This window comes from Bidens hawaiensis, unplaced genomic scaffold, assembly GCF_021521415.1.
Source record: "Bidens hawaiensis isolate Kalapana, Puna unplaced genomic scaffold, B.hawaiensis_p1.1 tig00050615_1, whole genome shotgun sequence".
Classification (NCBI taxonomy): Eukaryota; Viridiplantae; Streptophyta; class Magnoliopsida; order Asterales; family Asteraceae; genus Bidens; species Bidens hawaiensis.
In genome coordinates this window covers 5,647-25,521 of record NW_027506159.1, presented here as the reverse complement: position 1 = coordinate 25,521, position 19,875 = coordinate 5,647, and the positions used below count along the sequence as shown (strand labels likewise).

Here is a 19,875-nt window from a genome sequence, read left to right as displayed (position 1 = left end):
CCGCTTACTTTTTAATATTTTCGAATTTTGAATTTTGAAATTCGAAGAGTTGGTGAAAAGATAAACCTCTGAAACGTCGTGCGACGGTTTCTTCTGACTGTGTCAGGACGTGCAGGAAGTTATGGTGACGTGACAGAACATGGTCATTCCAGTCGCTTTTTCAGGCGCTTGGGCGCGATTTTTCGGGCGCGTGGCCGCGAAATTACTGGCATACGTCCTTTCAACAGCTGTTGCCAGCTTGCTTTTTGCCACGTGCCATAGTTTCATTGCACATTCGGTTTCTCTCTCCTCCGCATTAAATTCACCGCATTAATTGCGATTACTATATAAAGGGGGAGAGGGTTATTTGCAATTCACCCTTTCCACTTTCATCTCTTCTTCTCCAGTAATTTCCGGCGAATTTCTCTTTTTCAGTAAAGTATTACTCTGAAATCTCTTCTTTCTTCCACCATGTCTTCTCACGATGCTGATGATCAGAAGACTGCTGGCGAATGCCAGTGTTCTCTTCCTGTCGAGCTGTACCAGTATATCGTCAGGAAGTTCATGCTCGAGTCTCTCGAGCCTGAGTTTCCTGAACCCCACCATACTGTGTACGATGCCCCTAGTGGCAAGATCGGGGTTTATGCTGCATTCTTTGTCTACGGAAACCTTAGGTTTCCGTTGACAAAGTTTGTGTACCGTGTCCTGGAGAGGCACGGTGTGCACCTGACCGAGGTGCACCCCATGGCCATTGCCAAGGTCCGGCACTTTGAGTGGGTGTGCCGGATACTGGGCCTTGAGCCCCTCGTTGACCGTCTGATGACCTTCTACACTTGGAGGTGCATCCAGGGGTGGTACACTCTTACAACCCGTATTAAGGGTTTAAAGATTTGTACCACCGAGCGGAGTCTTCGCTCATGGAGAAGAGAGTTCTTCTTCATATCCGCTCGCGCCATCCCCATCGCCATGAAGTTCCAAGAATGGCCAGGCGCTTCCGAACCTTCCCGCCCTCAACTACGAGGAGGCGGAATGGTTCTCGAAGATATCCCGGGTCCAGTCCCCGGTTTTCCGTTTTCCGGAGTCGGCGATGGTGATGCTGGGGATGAGCCGGGTGTGGAAGGCGGCGAATGCGGATAAGGTTCCGATCGTCCTTGAATATGGTTCGAACTCTGTCCCTTATGGTACGTCTTGTTTCATTTTGCTGACTTCGATTTTTTCTAACTTTCTTGTTGATTTCAGAGGGGAACGATCTTCAGTCGCTCCTGAACCCGCGGGAGGAAGATGGTCCCGCGCGGATGGGTACTCGTGCTCTGGACGAGAACGAGTTGCCCATCTTAGAGCAGACCGCGGGTCGGTTCGTGGAGGTTTACCCGCCAGGCCAAGAGATCCTGAGCCACCGACGGCCAGGTAAGCCTATCTTCTACCCTGAACCTCTCAATGCTGTGCCTGCTGCTGGAGTTGACATTTCTTCTTCTGAGGAATCCGCAGAAGGTCCTCCACTGGTGCGGAAGAAAAAGGCTGGCGTCGGGAAAGGCAAGGAGAAAGTGGCCTCTACGGCCGACCCGGTAGTCCTATCTGACTCGGAGTCAGATAATGGAGAGGTGGCGGGGAAGCCCGGTGGTGAGGAGACCACCGCTCCGGAGGCTGTAGCTGTTACCTCCGGGGAGGCAGCGACGACGACGGTTACCGGTGTCAAGAGGCCGGCTCCATCGGGTTCGCCCCCGCTCGTCCGTACGTTCAATCTCAAGAAACCCCGTAAGTACCCCCATAATTCTTGTCTAGATTTGTTGTTTCAAATAAATTTTTCTAACACTTGCTTGTGCAGGTGTGGATGTTGACGCATTCCAGGGTGGAGTTGGAGCAAGTATTCCCCCGCCAATGAGGGAAGGCTCGGTCAGCCTTCCCGAGGCGTCGACCCAGGCGTCTACGCCTGCTTCCGCTGGTTCCAGCCTTCCTGAGGCTGTTCCAGCTGAGAAGGTGTCTCCGCCGGCCGTGAGTGCAATTTTTACAGCATCTTTCACGGAGCCGGCGGTTACTGTTGCTGAGGAGGCGGCGCCAACAATGGCTACCACAGCGGCTGCCACTATACCTGCGCCACCGGCGCCGACGGCCGGACCATCAGGTACGCGCCGGGCTTCCCGCCGATCTATGCCACCTTCCCGTCTGCCTGACCTGTTGGATGGATTTCCTTTAGGTTCAGGTGATGGGTTTGGCGGCTATCGGCCTGTTATTGACCCTACAGGTACGTAGGGTTCTTTTTCCTTTGTATATTTTTGTCATCTTTTCCTAACTGCCCTTGTTTCTTTTGCAGTGTCGGATTCCAATGAAGTGTATGTTCCAAGATGGAACATACGCCGAGGAACAACCCTTCGTACCCCTGTGGAGTGCGTGGACTGGGCTCGCCACGCTGCTCCTCATGGTGCGTTGGGGGAAGCCATGGCTAGCTACCAAGAGGGTAGGCTAACCAATGAGCTTCGGGTCCTCCAGGCCCGGACGCAGCCCCGCGTCGAGCTGCTTTGTCGTGAAAACGACAAGTTAAAAGCAGCTCGTGCCAAAGATGTATCTGAAGCGCGGGCTCTTCGGGAGGAGAACCGGCAGTTGGCCGCTGCCGCAGCCGAGAAGGAGAAGGCATTCAAGGCCCTCGAGGTTGAAGTCCAGGCGCGACTCGAGGCCCGCTCCAAGGCTGCCCAAGCTGTGAATGAACAGCTTCGGCTGGCCAAGGAGACTGCGCGAAACTCAACTGAGAGGGCTGCCAAGGCTGAAGCTGTTGCTGAGCCGCTTCGCGAAGAGAATGAGCAGCTTAAATGCAAATTAAAGGCTCTTCAGCATGCTCATGACGCCTTGGCAATGGAAGATGCCAAGAAGCTGCAGGAGATCCTTGACCAGAGGGGGGTGCTTGACCGCACTGAAAGGAAACTCAAAAGCGTCGAAGAGGCTGCCGCCAAGGAAGTTCAACTTGCCAACCTTGATAAAAGCGGAGCCGAACGTGCTTACAAAGAAAGTCAAGCTACCCTCCAATGGCTGCTTCGAGAAGCGTTGCCTCAGGTATCTTTATCTTTTTCTTTACGCTTTCCGCTCGTAATTAGAAAATGTTCTAACTTCCTATTCTTTTGTAGGTTGTGCGTCGGGTCCTTTCAGAGACCTCTTATGACGATGCGATGAGCGCAGCCCTCAACGCTTCTCATGAGGATGGGGAGAAGACTGGCTTCCTGCTTGGTCTAGGGTTTGCTGAGAGAGGCTTTCCGCCCTCCAACTTCCCTTTATTCAATGTTAATACTGAAGCTGCTTATGACCAAGCTGTGAACCAGTACGCTGCCTTCCCGCATCCAGTGGTGGAGAAGGTGAACGAAGCTGCTGCTGCTGATGATGGGCTAAACATCCTTAAGGCTTTCCTTGGGCAGCCGAACCCTCTGACGGTGCTGGTCCAAGCGGAGGTGGCCCTGAAGCCCGATCCTGAAGGTCCCTTCCCACTGCTAGGATAGACTTAGCTTTGTATAGATTTCTTTTAGGCGGGTAGTTACCCGGCCACTGTTGTAATATATCATTGAAATATACGATTGTTATTCCTTTCATTGGATTCTTTGCTTTATAAACTTATGACTTGCATACTTAGTTTAAAATAGCAATTTTCCAAGTGTTTAGAATAAGTTAACCTGGTGAACGTGGTTGATGGGTTAAAGTTTTGCTTCCTCTTTCGTGATTGTGCGGGTAGACCCGTCACTTGCACTTAGTAGGATGGCAAAACTTTACCCATACCTGACCTGCGTGTAGGTTTTTCTTATGAGGATAAGTTAACCTTTGAACGTGGTTGATAATAGGTGTGAAGTTTTGCTTCCTCTTTTCGTGATTGTGCGGGTAGACCCGTCACTTGCACTTAGTAGGATGGCAAAACTTTACCCATACCTGACCTGCGTGTAGGTTTTTCTTATGAGGATAAGTTAACCTTTGAACGTGGTTGATAATAGGTGTGAAGTTTTGCTTCCTCTTTCGTGATTGTGCGGGTAGAACCGTCACTTGCACTTAGTAGGATGGCAAAACTTTACCCATACCTGGCCTGCGTGAAGGTTTGCCACGTTATTGGGTTCGTGCGGGTAAGACCGCCTTCCCACGCAACGACTTCACGTAATGTGAATGTCGTCACCAGTGTTGGATAGTTTTAACCGTTCGACGCGCGGTTGTTGACAGGTTATTCAGTTTCCTTAATGATTCGTGCGGATAGACCGGCACTTTCATTTTTGGGTGCTGAACTTTTTCCCCTTCAACTGACCTGCGTGAAGGTTTGTCACGTTATTGGGTTCGTGCGGGTAGGACCGCCTTCCCATTCACTGACTTCACGTAATTATGCGGTGAAAACCGGCATATTAGTGTCCAGAAAAGTATAAATGTAAAATCATCAGCTTCGATGTTCTAAAGAGAATCATTTCCATTAGAAGTGGCTCTTGGCCTTTTCTTTACAAATTGGAATTGATTTACATGCAAACTGTGTAAATGAGCTCCCTTCCATGTTGTTGGGATGGGAGCGCCATCGAGCCGACACGCACCTGTTTCGGGATCTCGTTCTTTACGCAGCATGTAGTCTCCATATTGAAGCTGATTTTTTATTCGTGTTTACCCCAGCCGTGGTTCCACACGCACCTGCCTGCCTGCTTAGCTTTTATTTCGCCACGAGGTGCGCGAGCGTCCCATCTCTGACGAATGTTTCGACCATGTCTTTTATGTCTATGCATTCTTCAGTGTTGTGGCCTTTTGTTCTGTGATAGTCACAGTACTTGCTCCGATCAGCATCGTGACGATGTCGGATTTCTGGAGGCTTTGGCCATGGGAGCTCTTCAGTAGCAAATATGTCAGTGACGCTTTTGGTAAGTGGCGTCCATCTGGAGTTCCGGTGCGGCTTTACATTATCCCTTTCACCCAATCGGTGCTGTAAGCCGGATGAGGTGTCAAAGTTTACCCTTGACTGCCAAATGCCTTGCTTCCGTTTTTTGTTCAATCGGGCGGTGAGGACGTTGTCCTCTCTCGTCCTCTGGGTGTAAAGGTTTGTGCTCTGCGGAAGGTCTCTACCCAGTTGCTTCTCCGTTTCCGCATAGCGTTTGGCTGCTGTCATGATGCCGTCCCATGTGGATGGCATTCCATCTTTACCCGTTAGGGTGCGGATAAGCTCTGGGTCCTGCGCGCCCTGGATGAAGGCTGCGCGAACAAGATCCTCGCTGATATTGCCCAAACTTAACTTCTTTGAGTTGAAGCGAGTGATGAAGTTTGGCAGAGATTCATCTTCTTCCCGTGTGCATTTGAGGATTGTCCATTGCTCTTCGGTATACTTTCGCTGCTGGCTGAAGTGTTGGCTAAACTTCTGCTGGAAGTCTGCCCAGTCGTAAATGTGGTTAACCGGTAAACGATCAAACCAAGCCCTAGCAGCCCCCACCAGCGTCATTTGGAACATGTAACACCACGTGGGTTCCGTCCAATTGCTAACGGTTGCCCCCGCTATGAACCTGTTCAAATGATCGTCTGGATCAGATAGGCCGTCATATGTGCCTATGTTAGGCATTTGTTTAGCACTCTTCGGGGCAATTGCTTCAGCAATGTCCCTTGCAAATTTGGACGTTCCTGCGTTTGTAACGTTTGGTCTGAACGTTTTAGAGAAGTCTCGTGGACTTCCATCTATGCTTTTTGGTTTGAAGGCTTGTCCAAAATGCCTTTTCGGTTGGGTTTCCGTTTCTTTACGCTTCCCTTTTGCCTTATGACGAGGGTTCGCGTCGGAGTCGGATTCCTCCGAGTCATCCTCCCAGTATTCGAATTCGTCGGCCTGTTGCACGGAACGCAAGCGTTCGTTCAACTCAGCCTGGAATTCCTTTTGTCGTGCCTCCGCCCATGCCTTGACTTCGTCGAGAGTCTGGCGGGGGAGTCTTCGTTTTTCAAACTGGGTATCGGTGGACCCCAGTAGGCGGTCATTTACTGCACTTGCCCCTGCTTTAGTAAGTGGGGTAGTGTTCGTAAAATTTACTTCACTTGCTCCGGCTTCGGTAGCCGGAGTAGTGTTTGTAAAAACTGTGTTGCCGGTATTCCCCCCAATAGCTGGGGTTGTGGTTACCGGAATTTCTCTAACCATCTTTTGTAGAAGTTTTGAAAAAACTGGAGAAAATTGTAGTTCTAGCTTTATGCACGGATGGCGCCAATGAAGAAACACTAACCAGACCCCGGGCAGATTACTGGTAACCTGGGGGTTGGAGAGATGTTTCCCACGAGGGGTTAGACCCTTGGAAGATGGTTCTTCTGATAACCTGCAAAACAGACACCGTGAGCTCGTCACTGAGAAGGGGGGGTTCCTCCTTGTGACCACCCTCCGGCGTGAGAATCAGACTAGATTGCTCTTTAAATATAAAGTATATTAAGAGATTGCTAGAGCAGATATCAGGTATAATATGATGATAATGTAGTAAGATATGATAAGATGAGATGGTCATACCATTTGTGGTATTTATAGCCGAAGGTAGGTTTCCAAGGGGTTTAGCCGGCCCAACACGCTACCAACTGTAACCTATGCACGTGCCCTGCCTGTGAGTGGTGGATAGGTAGCGGCTGACACAGAGCAGGCGTGTCGTGCACTCTTCCTCTTCTGCCAACTACAGGCTAGGCACGTGGTATGGCAGGAGTTGGTGGGTAGGCGGCGGCTATTGGTCACAGTGCTGTGGCGTGCTGTCTGCCATGCTGCTGTCAGTGAGCTGTCGCATCTCTGATCAGATCTTTTGCCCATACCTCGTCAGGTACAGTAAAAGATCCTTCAGTATACGGACTGGCTTATTTGGGCGGGAGTATTCCCCCTCCCGCCTCTGTGCGGGATTGCTCCCGGCTTGGCTCATTCCTTCAGGTGACACTGAACGAGAGCTAAGTGCCTTGTGCGTGTAGCCATGCTGCGCGGGTGGCCTTCCCTAATGGCTTGTATCCGAGGCTGCGGGGACAGGCGGAGTCCTTCACCATTGGGAGGCATTTCCTGCGGGACCAGCTTGCGTACTGCGCGTAAGGTCGTCACGTCTCTGAGCATGGTTGGTCCTGCAGATCCAGTTGGTCTCTGCGCAGACGTCCCTGTTTAAGGTGAGTCTTGCGGGTCCAACTGGGCTCTGCTGGGACCTACCTCTTCAACAACCATCATATTTCTATATTTTGTGTGCTATACATATAATTGTACAACATTTTTATGTGACTTGTCTTATCATATAGGAAATAAAGCAAACTTTGCAGTCAAATTATCAGTTTGACAACCCCATTTGTCTCTGTCCTCCTATCATCTATACCAAATACACTCACATACATACATGCATATATGTATATGTTTATATACAACTTCTACCTATATATGCACATAGCAATTTAATTGTCTTTGAAATGGCTAGAAGAATTTGTTTGTTCATCATTGTTTGGCATGTAATGATGAGTGGTGTATGTGCAAGAAATATGCATTTTGCACCTTCAAATAATCAAGGTTGGTGTTATTATTATTATTATTATTATTGGATTTTGTAGCATAGAATAAAAAAAACACAATAATTCTAACTTTGTCATGTCTTTACAGCCCAGGTTTTGCAACCATCTAGGGCTCATATTGACATGCAAGAGGTATGTGAAATGAAATAAGGTGGCGAAACGGGTTGAATAACGGGTCAACGTGATTAAAACTTTAGTGTCAGTTGGGTCGAGTTGGGTTGACCCGTACGAAACTATTTTGTCTTATCAGGGCGAGCCGCACCATCGGCCGGGTCACATAAGTTTCGGGGACACAAACTTTTTTATATATATTGTATATATATGTTTTTTGGTGTTAAAAATAAGGTTATTTGCAATGTTTTATGAGATAATTGCATCCTCAGAATGGTTTCTACTTATAATAAATCGGTCGATAAAAGTTTTATTCATGTACATTATCGAATAAAAAATTTTCGTTAAAGCTAACGGCCTTTTAATTTTGGCTAAACCAAGGTATTTAAATTCTCGGAGACGGCTCTTTGCCTTATTATTTGAATTCCACAAATAATTATATGTAGGTGGTGTTATACAAAATCAATTGTATATAGAGAATCACATGTAAACACTTTTGTTTTTTTTCTCTGACCATTTTAAACAGAGACCTTTAAAAACATATAACGTTTTTTATTTAAAATTAGTTATGTATTGAACGCGTTACTTTTGAAATAATATTGTGAATTTGTAATTTAAGATTTTACACATTTGGTGACTAGAATTGTTTCTTAAACTTTATTTAATAAGTTGAATTCATGAAATTTATTATGTTTTAGTGGTTGTAATAAAATTGTTGTGAAATTTTTTTAAAAAAAAATAGGGTTTTGATAGCAGAGCAAGAGAAGAGGAGGTGTTAAGTAGACTTGGGTCAAGACCACCAAGATGTGAGCACAAGTGTAGAGGGTGTGCACCATGTAGCCCAACTCAAGTCCCCACCGTCCATTTTGGTCCACAATATGCCAACTATGAGCCTGAAGGCTGGAAATGCAAGTGTGGTTCTGTTTTCTATAGTCCTTAATTTCATAATTACCCATTTGTAATGTGCACAACTTTCTTTTTATTATTAATATGTGAGAAATGTTTGGTCTCTTGCATAATATTTTTAGATGCATAAATAGCATATAAAAAAGATTTAAGAAAATATAAGATAACACATTAAGTTGATTTTATACTAAAAAATTAATTTTTAAAGTTCGTTCTCGTCTGTTTTCCCTTGTCACTAAGGGGTTGTTTGGTAGCCTCTTAAAAGTTATTAAGAGGCTACCTCTTAATGTTAAGAGGCTACCTCTTAATGACTCATAACCTCTTAACCATTAAGAGGCTATAAGCCATTAAGAGATAGCCTCTTAATAACTGTTAAAAGGCTATCAAACAGCCCTTAAGACCACTGGTTACCTCTAAATCATTCAGACTTAAGGTTACCTCTCAACCATTAAGAGGCTATGAGCCATTAAGAGATAGCCTCTTAATAACTGTTAAGAGGCTACCAAACAGCCCTTAAGACCACTCCCATTGGGTAGAACTTGTTCGGACGGTTGGTTATAAACTAATATAAAAACGAAAACTAAATTAATTGACTCAACCTGTTTGGTGGACCGACTATGAGTCCATTGGTATTCTGACACCTACAAAAAAAATTTGCATGTCACATATAAAATTGTAATTGAATAATTAATTATATATATATTTTTTTTGAATAATACTCATATAAAAAAAACATAATCTTATCTGACTAAAAAAATATAGTTAAAAAAATACCAAAATTCATAAAAAAAATAATATGTTTATAGAGTATAATGCTGACATATTTTCATACTACTTCCATTGCTTCCGATTTTGTGGGTTTAAATTTTTTATATCGACCTTGATGATTTGAAAGATTATTTGAATGTTTAAATTTTGTATTTCTCAATTAGTTTATAATACAATAAAAACTAATAATTTATATTTATTCAATAAAATATTTAGTTTAGTCAAGTTGTGAATGCGAGTGGTCTTTCGGGCTTATTTGAAAACCTAAAAGGTTTTGTGTTATATTGTTCATGATCTTAAACCACAAGCCATCTTTAAGTACTTATCTTTCATTCATCTTAAGCTCTTTTTAATTGACCCTTTGACTTCTCCTTCCATTGTATAAGCCTTGTAGTTAGCAACCCTTTTCTTCCTTTGCAATTCTGGGTCACTAAAGCTCCATTTTTTATGACGTTGACCGGTTTGTTGACTTGCGGTTACATAGTGGATTGTTGTGATCCATTTGAGTTTGAGAAGATGATGCATTAGAAGCTCTATAACATCTAAACTCTTGAGGATTTGTGTTGTTGTAAGGTTGTATGTGCCTTCCATTTTCATTGTAGGATTTGGATATCCAGTCTTCCATAGGCTTTAAAAGATTATAGTGGTTTTTAGTTACAAACAAAATGAGTTAGTATATGTAATTAAGTTATTTAATGACCACTTAAAGAAACGGCATCTCTTTAATGACAACTGTTATAGTCAGCTTAAACTCATAAACAATCAATTTGTGTGTTCACTATGAACAAACAAATCATTTGGCTATGAGAAACTGGTTTGAAATAAAGTTACAGACCGGAAACACCATGTTTGAACGTAGCGTTTTTGAAATCTTTTAAAAGGTTATCGAACTAAATTTTAGAGAAAAATCAAATTAAATAATAAATAAAATACTAATAAAAAATTAGTATCAAAAACTCTTACGTGAAGTAAACAAGATATTAGAAAATCTTGATTGGCCTCCATAAAAGCTGTTTTTATTAGTAATTCAATACAATTTTTTTTTGAAACATAACAAACAATAATAATAATAATAATCATTATTATGGAAAATTCCCAAATTGACCAATTCATAGAATGTATTTCCAATTTATCCTCACTAATTCAAGTTCCAACTTTGTCCCTTTGGTATCTCGTCGCTGACGACATGATAGCGAACACCGATGATGCGTTACTGAAACAAATAGGATAACGACACGTCGGCGATGCGTTATCCCTTATATATATACAAGTAGAGTAATTATGTAAGTATATCATAAATAATTACTCTACTTGGTTCTCACGTTAATCATGTTAATTTTATTTGCACATTAACTTTCCACTATTATTATTATTATTATGGTGATTGTAAAGAGGGTTTTATTAATATGTGATGACCAAAATGTCCCTTCTCTTGTTTTTTATAAATTATTAAATGTCACCCTGTCATGTCTTCTTATAAAAATCAAACTTTCTATTTGACCTCAACTATTATTTTTATTTTATTATTACTTCTTCATATTAGTTGCTTGCAACAAAAGTTGTCTATAACTGTTTGTAATAATTACCAAAAATATATCATCAAACAAAAATGTACTATTATAAAATATCATTACCTGCAAAAACTACATGCAATAAATCATTCTCTAGTTTGGAAGGATATTATTTATTTAGTGTTGACTTTTCTATTCATCAAGTCATGGTAGTAGAGTAACACAGACACGGGTTGACCAAGAATGCAAAAAAAGCACCAGAACATAATGTTTCCCACCCGAAAAAATAAAAGAAAATAATTAAAAAAAATAAAATAAATAAGCAAAACCTTTCTCTTGTAATTTTTAATTAATTAATTGTATAAGATTATGAGAGTCAAATTATTTTACAAAGAGTGACAAAACTGAGAAGGGTTAAAATGATACATAGAAAAAAAAATTAATAAAAAAATCATAACTCAAAATTTAATAAAAAAGTAAAACCAAAAAAATGTTTCCACAATTCTCCTCGATCTCAAAAAAAAAAAAACAATGTTGAGAAAAAAAAATTTATTGTGTCTTTTTGTTAATCATTGTGTTTTTTGTTTATTTTTTCGTCATTGTATCATTTTTCTCGGCTTTGTGTCTTTTCGTCGGTTTTTTTTCATGTATGGAACAGGAATGGCAGATGAAGCATTTTAGTTTTTTTAATTTTTTCGTTTTGTATATATATTTTGAGTTATGATTTTTTTATTTTTTTTAGAATTATTTTTTGACGTTTTTTTTATGGCCGCAAACTCTTCTCACACTTCTTATTTTTGCCTCCCTTTACATTTTAACTTTGTCCAAATTGACATGGTTAACATGTTCGTCCCATTGACCCGTGATTGTTTAAGTATATAAGAAACTATCACGTACCATTGAATTCTGGAACTTGCGTTGCAAGAAATCTGTGAGCATCACCAATGGCACCTGATCCAAGAAGAACAAGATGGGAAGGTCAAAGGGTTGGGTAACGAGTCAAAAGAGTTTAGGTTGATACGCGTCGTTATATTACTAGCCAGGTTCATTGGTAGACCAGACCTGGATGATCCATGTGAAAAAATCTTTTAAAGGTATATATATGTTAAAATTTCGATCGACCCTGTGAAATTTTTTCCTCTGTCCGCCACTGGCCAGGTTATGTTGACCTATGTTGACCTGTGGACAACTTTGTTTACAATTTTCAAGCTTTGTTTATATATACTTATAAAAACATTATTACCAAAGTTTTTCTAAATCTTTATATAAAACGATTTAGGAGGTTGTATGGACTTAAAACTAGACTTTGATCAACTTCAACATTGTGTATCGTTATGGTATGCTTCTTATTTACATTAGAGCATTCTCATCCCATCCCCTATAATTATGTGTGAGGAGTTTGCAAATTATAGGGTTAGTTTATGAGTGATTGTGAGTGTAAATTATAGGGTGGAGAGAGAAATGTAGTGATTATTTATAAATATGGGGAAACATTTGGAGAACATTGTTTGCCCCTATTTATATTTTAATATTTGTTGGATTGGTTGTGAGTGAAGGAGAGTAAAAAATGTAATGATAAAGGTATTAAAAAAAATTATTTAATTGAACATTTGAGAGAAATATAGTGTTTTTTAGTGTAATTATAGAGACAGGGATAAAGAGTGGGATGGGATTGCTCTAATATCGACTATCGAACAAAGTAAAAAAGAGATTGTGACCTGAAGCATGATTCCAAGAAAGGCCCAAAACTTAAAAATATGGCAGGGAACAGCAATACAAAGCTGATGCATATAAAAAACAATCAGATGTTAATTTAAATAACTAATTGATTTCTTTTGATAACCAATTTGAGTTTTAAAAATTTAAAGGAACTCAACGTAACAATTTTTGTTTTGAAATTTTTTTACACATATGTAATATGTAAGTGTAAGTGTAATATGTAAAAACTTTAAGAACTCAATATGGATCACACAATCAATTAAATAGGTATTGAATATGTGGCGGAGAATAAATCTAATTAAAAAATTAATTATGAGAGAGAATAAAGATTTTTTATAATTACATGAATTTAACATGTGTAATAAGTCGATTCGGTGTGTAAAAAAATACTGTAAATTTTTTTACGTTACTTACACTTACGTGTTACATATTCGTAAAAAAATTGTTACGTTGAGTTATTTCGAGTTCTTAAAAGTCAAAGTAGTTTTCAAGAGAAATCAATCTTTTATATATATACTAGGTTAGTTACCCGTGTAACACAAGGGTTAGAATAAGTATTTTTTTTAAATAATAACATAATGTGAAATACAAAAAAACAGGTATCACATATATAAAGATATATTATTACGGTAAAAAAATTACATATTACGTAATTTGCAAATAAAAAGTTGTTAGAAAATTCATAAATCATAAATTATTTCTTTATTATTTTCTATATCAAAACTTATGTGTAAATGACTACTTTTCTAAACCAACTGGTGGATCAAAATTCATTTTAATCTAAAACTGTTTCGACACGAACAATCTTTGATACTTTAATCAGTTAAAAAACCCACCCGTTTCATATTGGTTACTTATAAAAATTTAATATTAATAACTAATGCAATATATTTTATATTAAACAAATTAATATATTTATTATGGTATTGATTCTTTTAAGTTAGGATGGAATTATTAAAAACTGAAAATGAAAATTAAAAGAGAAATGTATTTAATATGAGAGAGAGGAGGGGAAATTTTGTAAGAATGAATATAGTGATGACATGTGGCATTTAAAAAACTTTATTTATTAAATAGTATATATATATAAATATATATATATATATATATATATAATATAAACGAAAATATAAAAACCATATGTGTCGCGATGTGGTTGCTCCCCCTTTTTTAGGAGTCACCAGATTTGCTTGATTTTTAAATGGAAACTTCTCATGCATTTGACCCGAATTCATATGTATGGGTTTTACCAAACCCAGATATTCCTTAAACGGGTTATAAATCCCATTAAATTAAAAATTATTCTCACCAAAATATTGATGTAAAAATCCTATAAAATAGGATATACTAAAAATTAATATCTTATTTATTTTGAAAAAGATATATATATTATTTAAATTAAAAAACCAATTTTATAGTAAAAAAAATAAATGGGTATTGGGTCTCATAAAACCATAAGTATATTATTAACCTTCATAAATATTATTTATAATTAAAAACCAATTTTATAGTAAATAAAATAAACGGGTCTTGGGTCTCATCAAAATCATATAGCTTTTAAAACGGGTTATAACATCTCAGTGAAACAATTTATCATCAAACCATAAGTATATTATTAACTTTCATACAATAAAAAAATATAAATTCAAAAAATAAATAAATATTAGAACCAGATAAAATTATTATATGATTTTTTTTTAAAAAAAAAGAAGAAACAATTATTTAGTAAAAAAATAAGTGGGTCTTGGATCTGACCCAACCCAGATAACTTTAAGTATATTATGAATTTCTTTATAATAAATAAAATTAAACTCCAAAAATGTATATAAATATTGAAAACGAATAATGTAAAACAGCCCCCGTAATACGGGGGATAAAAACTAATATATATATATATATATATAGTGATATACCTCATGGAAAACTGCAGACATGAAGAATGCAATCAAATGGGCACCTCCCTGAATCCAAGGGTCTCAAATATTATAACTTTATATATCAAGAACTTGATATGTCAAATGATGATATAAAACAACTTCGTTAATCGTTACCTTAGGTATGCCACTACGTAAGCATGGGAAATATATATGTCGCATGATCCATTTATGAACTGGCTGCGGAAACAATCAAACATTTATTAGCAGTGCATCGTGTATGCACTTTACGCCCGAGTGTCCTAACCGGTTAAAGACTGGGCCATTAAGGCCCGATCGTATCTTTTATAAAAAATAAATATTAGTTACATTTTAGGCTTTAGCTATAAATTAATAACTATTTACTTTATAGTTTATATAACTTCGAACGATTAAAAAATATATAAATAGCCGGTTCACAAGATTACAACATTGTATAATGGCTCCCATTACCGAATAAAAACGGAGTAATAAGGGACAATATGGCCTTTTAAAATCGGGTAAAGTTAAAATACAAAGGAAGATAAAAATGAGAAGTGTGAGAAGGATTTGTGACCACAAAAAAACCCCTTAAAAATAAATTCAAAAAATATAATAAAAAAATCATAACTCAAAATATAAATAAAAAACGAAAAAATTTTAAAAACTAAAATGTTTCCACCATCATTCCGTTCAAAAAAAAATTAAAAAAATGACGAAAAGACACAATGCCAAGATCAAAGACACAATTATAACTAAAAAAAGACATAATAGATTGCAAAATATAACACAATGCCGAACAAAATATAACACAATGTTGAGTAATATAACACAATATAAAGAAAAAAGACACAATCAATACGAAAATAAACACAAAACACATTGATAAACAAAAAGACACAACGACTTTTTTCACTTATCATTGTGTTTTTTTTTTTTTTTTTTTGAGAACGAGAAAGACGGTAGAAATATTTTTGTGTTTTTACTTTTTTGTTTTTTTATTAAATTTTGAGTTATGATTTTTTTTTAAAATTTAAGGGTTTTCTTGTGTGGTTACAAAACCTTCTCTTCCTCCTCGTTTTTGTTCATAACTTGACCCTCTAAAATAGGAATTAGTTGGTAATGTTTGACAATAAGCTTACCATATTCCATAGTCTCCAGTACTAAAATCAGCACCGACATAATACATACACAAAAAGCAAGTCAGCAACCATTTTATAGCAAATAAAATTTCAAAATATATTTTCTGTTTATTTCGATTTTTTTTTTTTAAAAAAAGCCTACCTCGTCTACTGTTTGCGCATTCCACCAATCTTTATAGAACTCACGGTCACCAAAACGAAGAACTTCAGCAAGTATATTTAACCTATATCAGTAGCGCGCAGCATTGTTTGTAATATAACTAGCAGAATGCTGAACAAGAACCATAAGTAAAAACAGTAATAAAAGAAGGCTTACCAAAGGTGAAAAAAGCAGTAAAACATACAGAGCCATACGTATAAATTTGGAACGGAAAGCTTCAAAACGCGTTCGATAGCATATAAAAAGTCCCCTTTTAATGGGTGCCGCGAGTTTCTAACAATGGGGTTAATATACTGCATGCAAACTTGACAATGTCAAAATAAGTTTAATACGAATGCATATAACCACCTAAATTGTTTTAACTGCAAATTCAAATTATTATTGTCTAGGGGTGAGCAGAAAACCGAATTAGTCGAAAAAACCACACCGAAGCATTGACAGACGGTTAATTTTTTGATTTTTTGAGAAACCGAACCGATTGATGGTGATGAAGATTATGAATATGATGAAGACTATGACTAAACTTTGCAGATGAACAAGATGACGAATGAAGATTGGGACTAAACTTTTATTATTTTTTTTTATTAAGAACGTTGTTGAATTTTCAACTCTAGTACTTTAGCAACTTTGTATTCGTTTGGTTCCACGTAACACGCGCCTATTTTTGTTTGTAGAATTCAATATATATGTGGTACTCGAATACGCTCTTACGGACCTAAAATCATCATTTTCATTTTTAATTTTAAATTTTGTTTGCAATGTCTACACATAATTGAAAATAGAAACTCGACTATAACCGAACCGAAACCAAAAATAACCAAAATCCGAACGATTTGTAAATTCAGAAAACCGATGAATTCAATTTCGCCTAATAACCGAACCGAACTGTGCTCAGTCCTATTATTGTCACCCTAACTAATGCATTCATTAGTTATAAAGAAGCAATAAAATGGATAAAAAACATGTTAGTGAGTCAACCCGACCCGGCCCGGCCCGGCCCGTTTTAAACGGAACTAAAATGGACCAATTCAACCCAAGCCCAAATGATGCCACATTACTTATCAGGCCCATCATGCTCCCATTCTAAATTGAAATGCATAAATACACAAGCAAAATATTAAACATTTTTAAGAAGACTTACTTGTTCAATGATAAATCCCATCACCCCTGTAAATATTATGAATTTAATCGTCTGCCTTATCACCCAACCCTTCCGGATACATGCGGTGCGAGGATAGTTTCTCTACAAGTAAAAAAAAGTTTACTGAATTTTTTTATTTTTAGTTTTTTTGTAAATATTAGGATTGTATATATCGTACTCAGTATATCCCACCAATAGCAAAGCTATGGTAGGATTGTATATATGTTATAGTTAAATAAAGCTGTTATGTACCTGGTAACATAGTGTAGGAGCAACCATGAAGTATGCCAAACTATTGAAGTTGACATCATAAAAGTACTCGATACTTGAAGACGCCGACTTCACTTTCTCCTAACACAACAATTTGTAAAATTATTTGAGAAAACTTTCCACAAAATATCGTACAAGACGATCATGTAACATAACTGTTACATATTTAGTTACCTTATCGATTGAGTTCACGAGCAAGCGCATGTCATAATTTGCATGCACAAAAGATACCAACTTTAACCAATTAACACAAGCAAACATCAGTGTAACCCCTGATAGAACGGCTGAATCAAACCTGCAAAACTTTAATCGCATACTTAAAATTTATTCAAGCATTTCACAATATTAACTAACTAGTTAATTTACCATATATACTAGTGTACAACATATATACTGAAATAAATGCAAAAAAATGGCAATAAGCAAAAGGAGAAGTTAAAAGAAGCTTGTTTATGAAATTATAAGCATATGGTACACTAACCTCAAGATCATGTAAACTGGATAGAGAATGGCAATTGTAGTTATTATAATATGGAGAGTGATAACAACCTACAAGAGTACATCAAATTCAAAATGTTATGAATTGATATATCTTATACAAAAGAACATTGTATTTACTATTTAGTTTGGCAATTAAAACTAGGTGTATTGTTTTTTATTAATCTCAACTATCATTTTTTGGTTGCTGCCCGGTCCCAACTAACGAATTGGTTGCTGACGGTCCCATATTTTAACGTATTTGTTCTCAACAGTCCGCGACTAACAAAATCCTAACGCCGGTAGTTGCTGGTCGCCGAAAACTTAATTTTTTTTTTCAGGAAAACGAAAATGTAACTTTTCCAGCCAAAAGCGTTTTTCTAGCGATGTGCAAGTAACGACGTTAGGATTCTGTTAGTCGCGGACTGTTGGGAACAAATACGTTAAAATATGGGACCATTGGCAGCCGATTCATTAGTTGGGATTGGCAGCAGCGACCAAAAGATGATAGTTGGGATTAGTAAAAACAAATATACCTTAAAACTATTTACTTACAGAGTCGGATAAACGTTTTGTCCATGCAAATTTCTCTACAGTGTATGCAGCGAGTGGGAAGATCGGAAGTGACAAACTACAAGAAAAACCATAAAACTTTATCTAGCAAATATTAAAAAAAAGTTAAATAACAATGGGAAAGTTAACGTATAAATTAAATCAACGTGCTAACTGTTAGAATCAAGTAATGTAATTATATTTACAAGTAGTCTAATTATGTAATTACAGCGTAGTGTAATAACACTACACCATAATTGCACTATGTTGTATATATAATTATACTACTCGATTCTCACAGTTAGCACGTTAATTTAATTTATAAATGTCCAGAAACGAAATCCCTGGTAGATAACAACATTACCAGCACATAAGAAGCGGCCAATCTCTCAATGATCTTGAACTAAACCAAAAATTTGCATTGATCAATAAACCATACTGTAAAATTAATATAGGTTAATTGAACGGCGACGAAACAAACAAAAATTATAAAGTTAAGATCAACACAGGCACCTTCATAAGATTTTCAATTATGAGCAAGCTGTTTACAGCAACAAGCACCACTATGCAGAGGTTAAATAAGCCTGCATGACTCTGCAACAACTTTCTAATCAGACAATTATAATAACTGTTCATCATAACAACAAACATTAACGAGCATAAGCAGACGTAAACATTCAAATTATCAAACGTTCACGAACACAATTGAAAGAACATGGCCTCTGCTCGTGTCCATTTAGTTAATCGAATGTTCATGTTCGTACGTTTGTTAAATAAACGAACATAAATGGAGGTAAACAAGCACGGCATTTGTTCGTGTTGGTTCATTTAGTCAATCTAATGAAATTCTGTGTTCATATTCATTTATCATTTACAAAACGAACGAGCACATTATCAAACGTTCACGAACACAACAGAAAGAACATATGCCACAGTTTGTGTTTGTTCATTTAGTTAATCGAACGAAATTCCATGTTCATGTTCATTCGTTTATTAAACAAACAAACATAAACATATGTAAATGAACATGGCCTTTGTTCGTGCTAGCTCATTTACTAAACATTCACGAACACAATAGAATGAACATTTGCCTCTGTTCGTGTTTGCTCATTTAGTTCGGATTCGGTTTGTTCACGGTAAGCACAAATGCATGCATGCATGTATATAATTTGATCATTTCACTATCTAAAGTCGTAAACAACAATTAAGATAATAATAATAATAATAATAATAATAATAATAATAATAATAATAATAATAATAATAATAATAAGACCTGTTTAAAAATGGCGTCAGAGCTAAGAGGAGACTCTCTGATTCTGTTATGAGCAGGAGTACACGGACGATACGCGTATTGCATCACGCTTCTTCTCCGATCGGCTTTCGGATGATCGAAATCGTTATTTCCGACGTCAGAATTTGATTTTGGCGAAAACGAATCGGATATTACACCGGTGGTTGTGATCGGACGTCTGCGTACGTCAGATGACGACATCAGTAATTAATATATTGTAAAATGGTACGTACGTGTGTATATATAGATATATATATATATATATTGGTTGGTTGGTTGGTTAGTGAAGAAGCTAGCTGATCGACAACAAAACTATAACGGTGGATTCAAGTCTAGTTTCTTTGGATTATACATATAACACAATACAATACAATGCAAACAGACTTTTATTTTATTTTATTCTACTTTTCGGGTAAAAGTTTAACGCCGTTAACTCAACAATAAACAAATTCTGTTTATAAACTTGTTAAA

General features: G+C 37.5%; 2 protein-coding genes across 2 annotated transcripts; one reads left to right on the top strand and one right to left on the bottom strand.

Moving 5' to 3' along the window:
- Nucleotides 1-7,153: 7,153 nt before the first annotated feature.
- Nucleotides 7,154-8,512, top strand: LOC143616902 (EPIDERMAL PATTERNING FACTOR-like protein 3). The gene is made up of 3 exons (XM_077089599.1): nt 7,154-7,496; nt 7,539-7,593; nt 8,315-8,512. Exons 1-3 carry the CDS (start codon nt 7,363-7,365, stop codon nt 8,510-8,512), a joined length of 387 nt encoding a protein of 128 aa, XP_076945714.1. The 5' UTR covers nt 7,154-7,362.
- Nucleotides 8,513-10,930: 2,418 nt separating this feature from the next.
- LOC143616901 (diacylglycerol O-acyltransferase 1-like) lies at nt 10,931-19,605 on the bottom strand. Its single transcript, XM_077089598.1, has 16 exons — nt 19,387-19,605; nt 18,624-18,704; nt 18,475-18,548; nt 18,114-18,189; nt 17,563-17,630; nt 17,256-17,376; nt 17,064-17,162; nt 16,812-16,913; nt 15,827-15,963; nt 15,653-15,734; nt 15,511-15,531; nt 14,528-14,590; nt 14,390-14,437; nt 12,476-12,538; nt 11,656-11,708; nt 10,931-11,036 (listed from the first exon to the last, which is right to left on the bottom strand). Exons 1-16 carry the CDS (start codon nt 19,603-19,605, stop codon nt 10,931-10,933), a joined length of 1,413 nt encoding a protein of 470 aa, XP_076945713.1.
- Nucleotides 19,606-19,875: the final 270 nt, after the last annotated feature.

Bases quoted from the DNA above. Each gene is read 5' to 3' on its own strand.
- LOC143616901 (XM_077089598.1), bottom strand. From the start codon at position 19,605: ATGTCGTCATCTGACGTACGCAGACGTCCGATCACAACCACCGGTGTA. The intron at 15,735-15,826 runs GTAAGCCTTCTT...CTACTGATATAG, and splicing joins TACTGCTTTTTTCACCTTTG to GTTAAATATACTTGCTGAAG. The intron at 11,037-11,655 runs GGTACGTGATAG...TTTATTTTTTCG, and splicing joins CGCAAGTTCCAGAATTCAAT to GGTGGGAAACATTATGTTCT.
- LOC143616902 (XM_077089599.1), top strand. From the start codon at position 7,363: ATGGCTAGAAGAATTTGTTTGTTCATCATTGTTTGGCATGTAATGATG. The intron at 7,497-7,538 runs GTAGCATAGAAT...CTAACTTTGTCA, and splicing joins TATTATTATTATTGGATTTT to TGTCTTTACAGCCCAGGTTT. The intron at 7,594-8,314 runs GTATGTGAAATG...AAAAAAAAATAG, and splicing joins CTCATATTGACATGCAAGAG to GGTTTTGATAGCAGAGCAAG.